The sequence below is a fragment of the Aquarana catesbeiana genome, linkage group LG08, assembly GCF_042186555.1.
Source record: "Aquarana catesbeiana isolate 2022-GZ linkage group LG08, ASM4218655v1, whole genome shotgun sequence".
NCBI lineage: Eukaryota > Metazoa > Chordata > Amphibia > Anura > Ranidae > Aquarana > Aquarana catesbeiana.
This window is the reverse complement of record NC_133331.1, coordinates 56,933,018-56,949,087: the sequence shown is the minus strand read 5'-3', so window position 1 is coordinate 56,949,087 and position 16,070 is coordinate 56,933,018. Positions and strand designations below refer to the sequence as shown.

The following is a 16,070-nucleotide window of genomic DNA, read 5'->3' as shown; positions in this document are numbered from 1 at the left end:
TGAGCTCCAGAAAGCAGGAGAGGGGAGATGAAGTTACACTCTGCAGAGCTCAGTGAGAGCTGATTGGAGGGAAGGGACAAACTCCCCTTCACACAGCACTCAAGACTTTGCTCGGCGGTCTTTTCGACAGACTTTACGACGGACTTTCTGAATGAACGGACTTGCCTACACACAATCCACCAAAGTCCGTCGAATTCGTACGTGATGACGTACGACCGGACTAAAACAAGGAAGTTCATAGCCAGTAGCCAATAGCTGCCCTAGCGTGGCTTTTTGTCCGTCAAACTAGCATACAGACGGCGGACTTTTCGACCAGAATCGATTTCGACAGATTGATTTAAAACATCTTTCAAATCTAAGTCCATCCAACTTTTGAGAAAACAAAGTCCACTGGAGCCCACACACGATCGAATTGTCTGACGAAATCCAGTCCGCCGGGCAAAGTCTGCCGTAAAGTCCGCTCGTGTGTACACGGCATTGGTTTTAGGAAAACTTGTCAGAAGTGAGGAGGCAGCAGATAAAAATTACAATTTTGTACTCTGAACTGAAACAAATACTCACTACAGAGGGATATGCTTTGTTCATATCTCATGTTTGAGGTTTACAACCACTTTAGGCTGGGTATACACAGAGTTTTTTTTACTCAATGGATTGAACGAGAAAAAGCTCACAGATCCCTGCATCCACACAAGCAGTATGCATGCAGGAATCTGCTGCACCACTGTATTCCACCCTCCACCTTCTTGTTGGAATACACTGGTCAGTGCTGCAGCAATTTGCTGCAGCGGCTGACTGAATGTTGTTTTTCTAGCAGGACCATCTGAATAGTAATATTTATATTATTTATATTATATTAATATAATCATTATTATACAATTACCTAAACAGCATATTGCATTTTTGTGTACAGTTATATTTATTTGGTGACCACAGTGCAGGACAGACAAGGGTGAATGATTAGATGTGTTATGCAATGTTGAACTGTAAGCTGGTGAAGCGTGTTTGGCTTTTTGCACAATGTTCACTGACTGTCCTCTCTTACTGTACAGAGCACCTTTGCTCCAATGACCTCTGATGTTGAAATCTCTTATCTGCCCATGGCCCACATGTTCGAGAGGGTGGTTCAGGTAAGGATGCTGCTCTGTGCTCTAGTTATTTATTACTACTATCACTGACCGGCCACTTTATTAGGTACACCTGTTCAATGGCTTGGTAACACAAATTGCTAATCAGCCAATCACATGGCAGCAACTCAATACATTTAGGCATCTACACGTGGTGAAGACGACTTGCTGAAGTTCAAACAAGCATCAGAATGGGGAAAGAAAGGGGATTTAGGTGACTTTGAACATGGCATGGTTGTTGGTGCCACACAGGCTGGTCTGAATATTTCAAAAACTACTGATCTAGTGGGAATTTCATGCACAGCCATCTCTAGGGTTTACAGAGAATGGTCTAAAAAAAGAGAAAATATCCAGTGAGCGGCAGTTGTGTGGAGGAAAATGCTTTGTTGAGGTCAGAGGAGAATGGGCAGACTGGTTGGAGATGATAGAAAGGCAACAGTAACTCAAATAACCACTCGTTACAACCAAGGTATGCAGAATACCATCTCTGAACGCACAACACATCGAACCTTCAAGCAGATGGACTACAGCAGCAGAAGACCATACCGAGTACCACTCCTTTTAGCTAAGAACAGGAAACTGAGGCTACAATTCGCACAGGCTCACCAAAATGAGACAATAGAAGATTGGAAAAACATTGCCTGGTCTGATGAGTCTCGGCATTCAGATGGTCGAGTCAGAATTTGGCGTAAACAACATGAAAGCATGGATCCATCCTGCCTTGTATCAACGGTTCAGGCTGGTGATGGTGTAATGGTGTCAGGGATATTTTCTTAGCACAGTTTGGGCCCCTTAATACCAAATAAGCATTGTTTAAACACCACAGCCTACCTGAGTATTGTTGCTGACCATGTCCATCCCTTTATGACTACAGTGTCCCCATCTTCTGATGTCGCCTTCCAGCAGGATAATGCACCATGTCACAAAGCTCAAATCATCTCACCACTGGTTTCTTGAACATGACAATGAGGTCCCTGGACTCCAATGGCCTCCACAGTCACCAGATCTCAATCCAATAGAGCATCTTTGGGATGTGGTGGAATGGGAGATTCGCATTATGAATGTGCAGCTGACAAATCTGCAGCAACTGCGTGATGTTATCATGTCAATATGGACCAAAATCTCTGAGGAATGTTTCCAACACCTTGTTGAATCTATGATATGAAGAATGAAGGCAAAAGGGGGTCCTACCCGGTACTGGCAAGGTGTACCTAATAAACTGGCCAGTGAGTGTATATTGTATTACTATATTCCTTCTCTGCTTCTGTTCTCTGCAACATGCAACTAGAAGTTAAAAAGCTGTGAAACATTGTTCTATATAGAACAGTGGTGGTCAAATTTCGAGATATAGCAGACAACACTAAAATGTAGCCCTGGACTTTTTTGAGGGACATACTGTATAGATAATGAGCACTACATACATTTATAAAAAAAAAAAAAAAACATGAAGTTTATTGTACATCCAATATAAAACAGGGACAGATACATCTAGCATATGTCTACTGTAAGGGTTCACACATTGTTCACAATAAAATAATCCACACATGGGTTCAACACATTTTGAATGTTCCTCCTCAGGAGAACATGTGAATAGTATCAGTATAATGGAACCCAATCTTTAAGAACAAGAGAATATAATGTCTGCTAGATTCAATGCAGTGTGAAACATCTTATCACAAAGGGGAGGATATGGTAAAATGCTACAGAAGTCATTAGAAACTGAGGGTATGCTGCAGGAGACAGTCAGAGACTGGGGACATGTTATATGAGACTGCTGGAGATGACTGACATTGCAGCCCCTTTACAAACCAACTTCTCCACTCCTGACTGCTGGGGAATAAGGGCCACACAGCAAGTACCAAAGCCACATGTGGCCCTTGGGCCACAAGTTGGTCAACGGGGATATAGAGGGTTCCATCCAATCCAAATGGTTCTCACACTGTGTATGTGGATGTAAGGGACAGGTGCAAGCACGGTAGTCAGACTATAGGCAATCCTTGGATTAAAGGGGACCTTCCTTGAACATGGAAAGTCTTCTGTACTGATAGCTTCCTTTCCTCTGAAAATAAATAGCTTAAAGCACGCTCCAAAATAAGCTTTAACAAGATAACATTTTCAAAAACTACCTTGGTCCCGGCTTCCAATGCTTCTGTGAAGTGTGGGTGATGTCATAGTATCCAAGTGCTGTCTAGTAGGAAAGCTGAGCGCTCCGACTCCCACAACAATGTGCTCCAGCATGCTGCACAAGCTTATTCTCATGGAATTTTCATGTGATATTCATGAGATTCTTATAGGATTTTGAGGGGCTGACAATTCTGGGTGGCAACAGTGAGGCACTGTGACCAGTGGCGGCCCATCCATTAGGGGCACAGGGGCGCCGCCCTCTAGTCCATGCGCCCAGTCCTCTGCATGCAGGGCGCATGGATTCCAATGGGGTATTTTTTTTTTTTGAAGCACATGATTAGAGCCTGGGGCTCTAATTGGCTTCAAAAAAGGATGGACTCGGGGTGCAGAGCACTGTGCTTGCAAGAGGTTACCATATCCCTGTTTAAAAGTACTGTAACGCATGGTACTTGACCAGAGCTGCCAAGGACTTCTCATGGACTTCTCATGGACTTCTCACTGTCATTTACCTGGTCAGTAATGGCATAAACTTACATAGTGGCAGCTGAAGATGAAGATAGACTTGTGTGCAGTCCCTCCCGAAATATTTAGCACCAGCCGCCACTGACTGTGACATCACCCGGATCCCTCCGAAACTTTGTAATCCAGGGCCAAAGTATTTTTTCTCTGTTTTATTTAATAAAGGCTTTATTTTTGGAGGATGTTAAATGCTATTTGTATTTGATATTGGGGCTTTCAGTAAAGACGACCTTCCATTTTCATCAAAGGATGACTTTAACCAGTAGATAGGATGAAGAGAAGTGCTCCCTCCTGAAAACAGAGATTCTTTAGTTGGATCCTTCCCTTTAAAGCTGAAATAATGCTTATATTTTACCTTCCCTCGTTCCTCCTTTCCCTTTTCAATATGTTAATGAAAATAAAACCTTTTTGTTTTATATTACATACTTTTTTACACCCAGTGATGTCATTACTGGATCTCTGTGCTTCTATATAATGCAGGCAGATCATGGTTGGTAGGAGGAGCCAACAGGGTGCTGTACATAACTTTCTGAAAACATCATAGTGCTCTTCCTCAGTGCTCCCCTAAAGAACTCTCAGCCCCCAGTGCAAGTAGCGGTCTGGTTCTTGGGGGGGGGGGGGGCTGGTTATGCAAATACAAAATGCCTTGAGGGGTGGATGTTAGTCTGAACAAGTGGGCTTTCCTAGACAGGCTGTATTTGCATGCAGACGGGCTTAGGCGGAAAGAGATGTGATTGGACATCTTCCAGAAACTTGTATCCATTCCCCGGTTCACTAAGATTGTGCTTTTGTCTCCCATTGGGATGACAATTAAGGACATAAGCTGGTTTTAAAACTGAGAAGTGTTTGTGTATGGTGACAGGTGTCATCATGGCTCCTTACTAAGATAAAATACTGCCCATAGGGACAAATAAGATTTTTTTCCTAGTACAAGTTGGAAAATGAAAAGGTAAATGTATTGGTTGGGTCTCATCATTGTGTGAACCTTCCTCCTGTATGTTCCATACTGATTCTTCTTTCCTTGTCCCCCCCAGACAGTGGTCTTCTGCGCAGGAGCCAAAGTCGGATTTTTCCAGGGGGACATACGTCTACTAACAGATGATATGAAAGTTCTGAAGCCAACAGTGTTCCCCACTGTGCCAAGACTACTCAACCGTGTCTACGACAAGGTACAGGATCATTTTAGTTTCAATGCAGTTAGGGCATTTGCCTTTGACACTGATCCTCTTCTGCCTTCCCCTGCAATGCAGCCGGCCTATACTCCGCTCCCTCCCTCCAGCTGTGCTGCAAGGGGATCAGTTCTAGCATTCGTCCCCACATCCCTCTGCTTCCAGGCCCCCCGTGTGCCCCTTTTCTCCACAGCTTGGCCAGCTTTTCTCCTCTCCTGCTGGCAGCTGCTGTGGGCACTCAAGGGGATGTTTCAGGATGGGAAGCGGAGGAGGAGGACCAGTAAATATGTCATATAATAATGATTCTAGTGTATTTTTAACGAAGATATAATTTGCCCATTAAGGTAAGCAGTATGGGGCCCCATTATTTCTAAGAGCAGCCCTGGATGCAGTCACTGCTTAGCCGATAATTTTCCACATGGCTCGGTCAATTTTTAAATCAAATTTTGTTGAGACAGGTGCTTTCTGGGCTACCAATAGCTTGAATTTTGTCAAATTTAGCAGAAATCCCCCAATATTCGAGCTGTCTATGGCCAGCCTAAGGCTCACTGATAAGACTTTATATCAAAAACCCCACCAGATACAAAGTGGAGCTCAGACACCATTCAAGAAACGCCTCCTGGCGTTGGCTGTGGCGTGCAAGTTTGCTGAGGTGAAGAAGGGCATTATCCGGAGAGACAGCATCTGGGACAAACTGATATTCAAGAAGGTCCAGGTCAGTGGTGTCTCCTGTACATAACTAATACATTTCAGCAGCAGAGGGGTTTTCCTACAGCAAATTTTTAAAGGAGTTCAAAGGGATGCAAATTATCAAATGGTCTCCCTTCCATGGCCATCTACATACAGTGGGGACGGAAAGTATTCAGACCCCCTTAAATTTTTCACTCTTTGTTATATTGCAGCCATTTGCTAAAATCATTTAAGTTCATTTTTTTCCTCATTAATGTACACACAGCACCCCATATTGACAGAAAAACACAGAATTGTTGACATTTTTGCAGATTTATTAAAAAAGAAAAACTGAAATATCACATGGTCCTAAGTATTCAGACCCTTTGCTGTGACACTCATATATTTAAATCAGGTGCTGTCCATTTCTTCTGATCATCCTTGAGAAGGTTCTACACCTTCATTTGAGTCCAGCTGTGTTTGATTATACGGATTGGACTTGATTAGGAAAAGCCACACACCTGTCTATATAAGACCTTACAGCTCACAGTGCATGTCAGAGCAAATGAGAATCATGAGGTCAAAGGAACTGCCTGAAGAGCTCAGAGACAGAATTGTGGCAAGGCACAGATCTGGCCAGGGCTACAAAAAAATTTCTGCTGCACTTAAGGTTCCTAAGAGCACAGTGGCCTCCATAATCCTTAAATGGAAGACGTTTGGGACGACCAGAAAAACTTGTTGCATATTTCCCAAAAAGATTCTTGGCTGTATTAGATCAAAAGGGTGCTTTTACTAAATACTGAGCAAAGGGTCTGAATACTTAGGACCATGTGATATTTCAGTTTTCCTTTTTTAATAAGTCTGCAAAAATGTCAACAATTCTGTGTTTTTCTGTCAATGTGGGGTGCTATGTGTACATTAATGAGGAAAATAATGAACTTAAATAATTTTAGCAAGTGGCTGCAATATAACAAAGAGTGAAAAATTTAAGGGGGTCTGAATACTTTCCGTCCCCAACAGAACTTCCACCTGTTGGTAGACTGGGTAGCAATCATGTGTTTGTAGGCTCTTTTTCCCCACCAGGACAAAAAATTGGCTAGGATGGATTTCCATTGCTAACTGTTACCATTTTTCACTGTCATTCCAACCCTTCCTAGGCCACAATATTGATCAGTAAATGTAAAGATTTGTATAGCAATTCTTTATTAGAAACTTTGCCGGCTGATCACACTGATCAGCCGGCCAAGCTGATCGTCATCTGCCATCTTTAGACACTTTAAAGGGAAAATATAATGGTTTGGGGTAATTTTATTTTATTTTTTATAAGTTTTATATCTTTTGAAACTGATTACTTAGTTTACTACCTACCTATAAACATATCTTCATTTTACAAATTAACTTTTAATACATGGTGCACGGTTCACATATGACAAAAGTGTCATTGTAACATCTCTAGAGAGAGTGCAGCAGAAGCTGTTTGCTTTTAGATTGTCTCTCTGTGACTGAAACTCTATATGACTGCATCTGCAAAGGGAGGGGGAGTAGGTAGAAGGGAAGAGAGAGGTTTCAGTTCATTAACTTATTCAAATAAATTGGAAGTTGTAGGCAGTTCCCTAATTTATTCAGATCTTTGAATATTTAATTTACAGGATGGCTTTGAAGTTTGTCAGTTCATAAAAATACAATCACAAAAATGTTTCCGCATCACAAATGAAGACATTATGGATATAAAAGACAAAATCAAATTTGTTTTAGTTGGAGATCCACCTGAGCAGTCTCAGTGTCTGAAAGGCACAGCCTGTACAGTTTGGTGGGGGCATCTTGGTTTGGCTTTTGCCAATTCCAGTGCTTCTGTGTCTATGGTATATAGTTGAAGCATTAACTGTGTATATATTCTCTCTGCTATTCGCAGGACAGTATGGGTGGATGTGTCCGAATCATGGTGACGGCTGCTGCCCCAATATCAGAGAATGTTCTGTCCTTCCTAAGAGCCTCTCTGGGATGTCAGGTAATTTCCAGTTCCAGCCTTCATCACCATCGCTTACTTCCAGTTAGAATTTGGGAACAACACAGTTTGTGCATATGGTGTGGCACCAGTGGCAAAGCAATAATCATGTCTGAAAATCTAAAAACAAACCAAACCAACCTAATTCCTAATTCTGACACCAAACTTCCCCTAACCCCTAAACCCAACCCCCTTTCTCCTCAAGGAGTGAGGAAGGCTTAGAACCCTTGTTAGGTTTTTTTGCGTAACCGGCAACCAGAGCAGGGGGGCTCCAAACATTCAGTACAAGGACCACATCCTAAATTTTATGTACATTCATGGACCAAAAAAAAAGCCCCCATCAGAGTTCCCCCTTACATCAAAGTTCCCATCAGAAATGGCTGAATCTAGAAGGGTTCTGAAATGGGCTGTGGTCCCCCCAGATTTCCCTGTGCTGCCCTGCTGACCTTTTCATGCTTTCCCCTGCTAACCCATTGTAAACTCCCCTGCTACCACCCTGTATACTGCTCTGCTGCCCCACTCTACACTGTCTTACTGACACCCTATACACTGACCTACCGACACCCTGTATACTGCCCTACTGACTCCCTGTACAGTGCCCTACTGATAACCTGTACACTGCCCTACTGACACCTTGTACAGTTCCCTACTGACACACTGTACACTGCCCTACTGACACCCTGTACACTGCCCTGTTGCCCCACTGTACACTGCCTTACTGACACCCTATACACTGCGTTACTGACACCCTGTACAGTGCCCTACTGACACCCTGTACACTGCCCTGTTGCCCCACTGTACACTGCCCTACTGACCCACTGTACACTGCCCTACTGACACCCTGTACAGTCAGGGCCGGTGCTACCACTAGGCAAATTAGGTAGCCACCTAGGGCGCACTGCTGCCTAGGGCGCCCGTCCGTTGGTGTTCCTACTCTCTTCTCTGCAGCAAGCAACTACATCTCAGCATCAGCAGGCAGCTGCCGTTTTGTTCGCACATAGTGTCAGAGGTACAGCGGCAGCAGAGGACTGTGTTTGTGTCCCAAATGAATAGAAGCAAGCAAACATTCATTGATGGGCTCTGGTGAGGCTGCATTTGATGGGCGCTGGTGAGGCTGCCGATGATGGGCGCTGGTGAGCTGCCATTGATGGGTGCTGGTGAGGCTGCATTGATGGACGTTGGTGAGGCTGCATTGATGGGCGCTGGTGAGGCTGCATTTAATGGGCACTGGTGAGGCTGCATTTAATGGGCGCTGGTAAGGCTGCATTTAATTGGTGCTGGTGAAGCTGCATTTAATGGGCACTGGTGAGGCTGCAAATGATGGGCGCTGATGAGGCTGCATTGATGGGCGCTGGTGAGGCTGCATTTGATGGGTGCTGGTGAGGTTGCATTTGATGGGGGCTGGTGAGGCTGCATTTTATGGGCGCTGGTGAGGCTGCCATTGATGGGCGCTGGTGAGGCTGCCATTGATGGGCGCTGGTTAGGCTGCATTGATGGGCGCTGGTTAGGCTGCATTGATGGGTGCTAGTGAGGCTGCATTGATGGGCTCTGGTGAGGCTGCATTTGGTGGGCGCTGGTGAGGCTGCCATTGATGGGCGCTGGTGAGCTGCCATTGATGGGTGCTGGTGAGGCTGCATTGATGGATGTTGGTGAGGCTGCATTGATGGGCGCTGGTGAGGCTGCATTTGATGGGCGCTGGTGAGGTTGCATTTGATGGGCGCTGGTGAGGCTGCATTTGATGGGCGCTGGTGAGGCTGCCATTGATGGGCGCTGGTGAGGCTGCCATTGATGGACGCTGGTTAGGCTGCATTGATGGGTGCTAGTGAGGCTGCATTGATGGGCGCTGGTGAGGCTGAATTTAATGGGCGCCGGTGAGGCTGCATTTAATGGGCACCAGTGAGGCTGCATTTAATGGGCGCTGGTGAGGCTGCATTGATGGGCACTGGTGAGGCACCATTGATGGGCGCTTCATTAAAAAGGTGGGGTATACATGGGCAGGGCAAAGAGGGTGGAGCCAGGGGGGCGGCAAAATGAGGTTTTGCCTAGGGTGTCAAAAATCCTTGAACCAGTCCTGTGTACAGTGCCCCACTGACACCCTGCACACTGCCCTGCTTGCCCACTGTACACTGCCCTAATTAAACCCTGTAGACTTTCCTACTGGCACCCTGTAGACTTACCTACTGGCACCCTGTACATTGCCCTTCTGCCCTACTGACACCCTGTAGACTGCCTTACTGACACCCTGTACACTGCCCTGCTGACCCACTGTAGACTGCCCTACTTAGACCCTGTAGACAGCCCTACTAACACCATGTAGGCTGCCCTGCTGACCCACTGTACACTGCCCTAGTACTGACACCCTGTACAGTGCCCTACTGACACCCTGTACACTGCCCTACTGACACCCTGTACAGTGCCCTTCTGACACCCTGTATACTGCCCTGCTGACCCACTGCACACTGCCTTACTGACACCCTGTACATTGCCCTACTGACACCCTGTACATTGCCCTACTGACAGCCTGTACACTGCTCTAATGACCCCCTGTACATTGCCCTGCTGACCCACTGTACACTGCCCTGCTGACACCCTGTACACTGCCCTGCTGACACCCTGTACACTGCCCTACTGACCCACTGTACACTGCCCTGCTGACACCCTGTACACCACCCAGCTGACCCACAGTACACTGCCCTACTGACACACTGTACATTGCCCTACTTACACCCTGTGCACTGCACTACTGACCCCCTGTAAATTGCACTTCTGACTCTCTGTACACTGCCCTGCTGATCCCCTGTACACTGCCCTGCTGGCCCCCTGTACACTGCCCTACTGACACCCTGTACACTGCCCTACTGACACCCTGTACACTGCCCTACTGACACCCTGTACACTGCCCTGCTGGCCCACTGTACACTGCCCTACTTACACCCTGTAGACTACCCTACTGACCCTCTGCGCACTGCCCTGCTGACCCACTGCACACTGCCCTGCTGACCCACTGCACACTGCCCTACTGACACCCTGCACACTGCCCTACTGACACCCTGCACACTGCCCTACTGACACCCTGTACACTGCCCTTCTGACACCCTGTACACTGCCCTGCTGGCCTACTGTACACTGCCCTACTGATACCCTGTACACTGCCCTACTGATACCCTGTAAATTTTCCTGCTGACCCACTGTACACTGCCCTAATTACACCATGCAGACTTGCCTTACTGACACTCTGTACACTGCCCTGCTGACCCACTGTGCACTGCCCTACTTACACCCTGTAGATTGCCCAACACCCTGTAGGCTGCCCTGCTGACCCACTGTACACTGCCCTAGTACTCACATCCTGTACATTGCCCTGCTGACCCACTGTACACTGCTCTGATGACTCACTGTACACTGCCCTACTGACACCCTGTACAGTGCCCTACTGACACCCTGTACACTGCCCTACTGACACTCTGTACAGTGCCCTTCTGACGCCCTGTACACTGCCCTGCTGACCCACTGCACACTGCCCTAATGACACACTGTTCACCACCCAGCGTACCCACAGTACACTTCCCTACTGACACCCTGTATATTGCCCTACTGACACCCTGTACATTGCCTTACTGACAACCTGTACACTGCTCTAATGACCCCCTGTACATTGCCCTGCTGACATCCTGTACACTGCCCTACTGACACACTGTACACTGCCCTGCTGACCCACTGTACACTGCCCTACTTACACCCTGTGGACTGCCCTACTGACACTCTGTACACTGCCCTGCTGACCCACTGCACACTGCCCTACTTACACCGTGTAGACTACCTTACTGACACCCTGTACACCACCCAGCTGACCCACAGTACACTGCCCTACTGACACACTGTACATTGCCCTACTTACACCCTGTATTGTGGAAAATTGATCCTCTATGGGGACTTTTAGAGGGAACACCTACTTATGGGTCATAAGAAGTATGGAGAGTAGTAGGGGTTGTATGAAAAAATATTTAATGAACGTATAAATCTTATAGTACATCTGTGGTACAGGGGGTAAATGTGCAGCAAACGTGATACATACAGAAATCGGCAATACAAAACATGTATGAATTGATTCACAATCCTAGAACTCCAATACATATACAATACATATGCGGGGAGTACCCGACGCGTTTCGAGCATATGCTCTTCCTCAGGGGTATCAGATTGGAATCAGCAAACAGACAGATGTGTCTATAAATCAAAAACAATAATAGTAGTAATAAGCCAGTTATAGGGGAAATGTAATTGTTCTACATATATCATAAAAAGTAAAAGATACAAATATACAATATCTGTAAGGAGACACAATGAATACTGACCATGTAGTAATGCTAAGGAGGCATGTATCTAATGCTGCATCCATAAAAAAGGAAGAAGGGGGGGGGGACGTGACACCATCGGACGTAGGTCCTGCTCCCGGTCCGCAAGACCGCGAGGCCTGTATACCCACCCGAGGCACGTAAGCCCGGGAACGCAATCCCCAACAAAGGGCGTCCCAAACACCACCAAGGTAGAAAAGTCCTGGAAGGCTCCAGTCTGTGAGGAGCAAAAACATGAAAGAGGGGTGGGATAAATGAAGAGGCAAAAGATGGTAGATGGAGGGGGGCAGTGTTAGGGGTTCAGTGAAGGCCCCTAGGGGGGGGGGAAAGGTATCCCACCAGTAGGAAGGAGAGACAGCCAGACGGAGTAAAAATGACATACCTGGGGTGGGCCCAACTCCTGGTAAATGTACTGTCCCCAAGACTAAGGTGTTGTCTGCCGGGGGTATTAGTGTGATACTAAGCCCGCAATGTGTAGGGTATGAAGACCGGCCCAGAAAGGCCGGCAGGGTCCAGTCTGGAAAAAATAATATATGATAATAAATGGTAGGGGAACGGTAAATAGGGAGGAGAAAAGGCCCAAGGTAGTGTGCGTCCAAAGTATGGCTGACTTACCTGGTGGGGGCCCCCGTGCAGGATAGTGTGTCCAAGAATGGCGTTCTGACAGTGCAGGACGCCGTAATGATCATGGACATTGCAGCCTCTTCAAATAGTGAGGCCGCGTCCGCAATTGGTTGCGGGCGCGACCAATAGGTGGAGAGGTGGACGCCCCCCGAGCCTGAGGCGCGCGCACCGGCCCCATTGGACACCGCTACCAAAACACGTGGGCGGTGACGCGCACCCCAGGCGTGATGACGCCTGGGGCGCGTACCTGGGGCGCGCGCACCGGCCCCATTGGACACCGCCGCCAATGCATGTGGGCGGTGACACGTACCCCAGGCATGATGGCGTATGCTGGATGGGGCGGAGTCAGGGCCCACGCCAGAGGCCCGCGGCGCGGGAGTCAGGGGACGTCAGGACCCATGATTAGGTCAGGCGTCTCCTAGTTACAAGGAACGCCACCCGCAGCAAGCGTGGTTGCGTCGGGTGGCCCCCCCGCGCCGAGTGGGGAGAGAGAACATGGTGCCATGTCCCGGAGCGGGGCGGCCCCGCAGCGTGAGGAGGAGGGGCAGGACACGCCCAACGGTGGGTGGATGTCAGGAAAAAGTAAACAGGAAAGTACACAGGCAAGCAAAGGGGAGAGCAGAGAACAATGTGAATGAGAGACACTGATCAAAGTAAGAACATAGATCCAGAGGAAAAAGAGTGACATTGTATCAATGTGTATAATGAAACCTGCTGAAAAATAAACTAAAATAAAAATGTCCCAGTGAATCTTTAGGGCACATATGCAAATAGGAATGTTGTTATAAAATCATGCTATGTACAGAAGTATACACTATATACATAATATAAAAAAAAAAAAAAAAAAAAAAAAAGGAGAATAATATACATATAAATTGATGAGGTGTCTAGTCAGGTTCCCATTCAGAGCCCCCAGACGAGAAACCTTCTAAAAAGGGTCTAAAGGATATACATGTATTCAACCCAGGAGGTTGGGTGGCCCTGAGTCTAAAAATCCACCTCTGTTCTAATTGCAAAAGTATTTTGTTCATATCTCCTCCGCGTATACCAGTATGAACGCGATCAAGAATAATGAACCAAAATTTGGGGCAAATGCCTTCGTGTACGTTCGTGACATGACGACCCAGGGGTAGGTTGGGATTGCAGGTTTGCATAGCGGTAATATGTCTGTATGCCCTGCGCCAGAACTCTTGAATGGTTTTCCCTACATAGAAACATGTGCACTCACAGGTCAGTAGATAAACTACCCCACCTGTTTTGCAGTTGGCATAGTGTCTGGGTTTGAAGGGTTCACCATTGGGCAGGGTAATGTGTTTGGAAGTGTTGAGAAACCTGCAATAGTTGCATCCACCGCATGTGAATGTACCTTTGTTTTTACATGGGTCGTGTTTTCCCCTGCCTTTAAACTCACTACAGACAAGCTGGTCTCGAAGAGAACCAGCCCGTCTGTAGGTAAAGGCCGGTGTGGGGGGTACGAAGGGGCCAATGGACGTATCCAAGGTAAGCATATGCCAATATTTTGATATGGTTTTTTTGATAGCTGCATGTTGATTTGAAAACCTGGTAATGATGGAGATGGGTTGGGGTTTAGATTTTTTTGTGGATGGGTTATAGAGTATGTCATTCCGTGTTCTGGTGCAGACCCTCCTGTATGCTTTTTTAAGGCAAGAGTTGGAATAACCTCTGGCCCGTAACCGTGTTTGTAGGATCTTGGCTTCTCTGATAAAGGTAATGTTATCCGTACAGTTTCTTCTAGTACGGAGGTACTGGCTATATGGAATGGAGGCTATGAGTGGCTGGGGGTGGAAACTGCTGGCATGAAGTATGGAGTTGCCTGCAGATGATTTCCTGAAAAGGCTGGTACTGAGTAAGCCCTGGCTATCCTTGTGTATGGTGACATCAAGGAATGTGATCGACTTGTGGTCCCAGGTCATGGTGAATGATAAGTTGAAGTCGTTGTTGTTGAGTAAGAGGAGGAATTCAGATAGTAAAGATGTAGGTCCATTCCACACTAGGAGAACGTCGTCGATGTAGCGATACCACATGACGACGTTCTCCATGTATGAGGCAAGGTGCGTGGATGTGTGTATCATGTGCTCCCACTCCCCCAGGTACAGATTGGCGTACGATGGGGCACAGGAGGTCCCCATCCCAACGCCCTGCACCTGGAGGTAGTGGGAGCCATTGAATGTGAAAAAATTGTGGGTTAGAATGAATTCAAGTGCTGCGAGTAGGAACTCATTAGTCTTTGGGTTATACTGGCTATTGAGTGAAAGAACATGTCTTATACATGAGAGGCCCTTGTCGTGTGGTATGGAACTGTATAGGGCCTCCACATCCACTGCCACGAGTGCTGACTCGGGAGGGATGCAGAGGCCGTCAATATTCTGTAAGAGGTGTGGGGTATCCCGAACGTAACGGCTGGGTTCACACTGCTGCGGTTCGGGAACGCAGCGAATTTACTGCGGGTTCCCGCATCGCACCAGCTCGCACGGCAGTTCACACTGCCATATGCGAACTGCTGGGGAGTGTCATACAATGTTAATGACACCCCCAGTTCAGCCCGCATATCGCAATGCGAACTGACAATTCGGACATTTTCGGATCGCATAGGTGTGAACACCCATGCGATCCGATTTTGGTCCGAACAAAAAAAAGGGTCCTGTGCGAGTTTGGACCGAATGCGGTGCGATATCAGCCATACTATCTGTATGGCTGATATCGCACAGCACAGACATCGCATGTGATGTGAACAGCAGTGCGCTGCGAATCACATGCGATGTCTGCCACCGCAGCAGTGTGAACCCAGCCTTTGATAGACCTCAAGCTTCAGGCTGGATTCCCACACCTGTGCTCTGCGTTAACCCCACATGTGTCAATGCTTGTTGTGTCATGCGGTAATGTGCATTGTGTTAGGGCTTGTTGCTGCTGCTACAACGCAGGTGCATTGTCTGTGCTGGGGTGTCAATCCAAATGAAAAGCACCTCAATGCAGCAAATTGTGTTACACATGTTACCACATGTTGCAGTAAGATGTTAACACATTCATTACCACAACACAGAATTTCTAATCAGACTCTCAAGCTTCTCACATGCAATTTAATTAATCCAATCACAGATATTTGAAGCCTACGGACAGACGGAGTGTGGAGCGGGATGTTCATTCACCACGCCGGGAGACTGGACGTCTGGTAAATTATGGCAGTTCTTTGAGCAGTGTACAATGTGAAATGATGGGATAAAAGGAAATTATACTATATTAAAAGCTGTTTCCTTTAGATATTTATGTTACAGTGATCATCTTAATGTAGATCATTTCAATAAAACCTCATTTCAATAAAACCTCACTTCTATGTCTAGTTTTACATATACTGTATACATTTATATAAACATATGTAAGCTCTTCTTTCTCCTCAGTAGCTTTGCACAGCATACATGTATTGTTCTTTTATTCATTGTGCAGATCTATCACGCAATGGTCT

At 46.7% G+C, this 16,070-nt stretch overlaps 1 protein-coding gene across 3 annotated transcripts in view; it reads left to right on the top strand.

Moving 5' to 3' along the window:
• The window catches only part of ACSL5 (acyl-CoA synthetase long chain family member 5), an 85,311-nt gene that overhangs the window by 48,769 nt on the left and 20,472 nt on the right, over window positions 1-16,070 (top strand). For 2 of the 3 annotated variants that reach the window (XM_073595886.1, XM_073595887.1), the window contains exons 11-15: window positions 1,050-1,127; window positions 4,802-4,936; window positions 5,517-5,651; window positions 7,518-7,613; window positions 15,707-15,779. In XM_073595886.1, the coding sequence (XP_073451987.1) occupies window positions 1,050-1,127; window positions 4,802-4,936; window positions 5,517-5,651; window positions 7,518-7,613; window positions 15,707-15,779 (517 nt within the window). The remainder of the gene's footprint in view (window positions 1-1,049; window positions 1,128-4,801; window positions 4,937-5,516; window positions 5,652-7,517; window positions 7,614-15,706; window positions 15,780-16,070) is intronic. The other variant, XM_073595888.1, reaches the window with a different exon arrangement.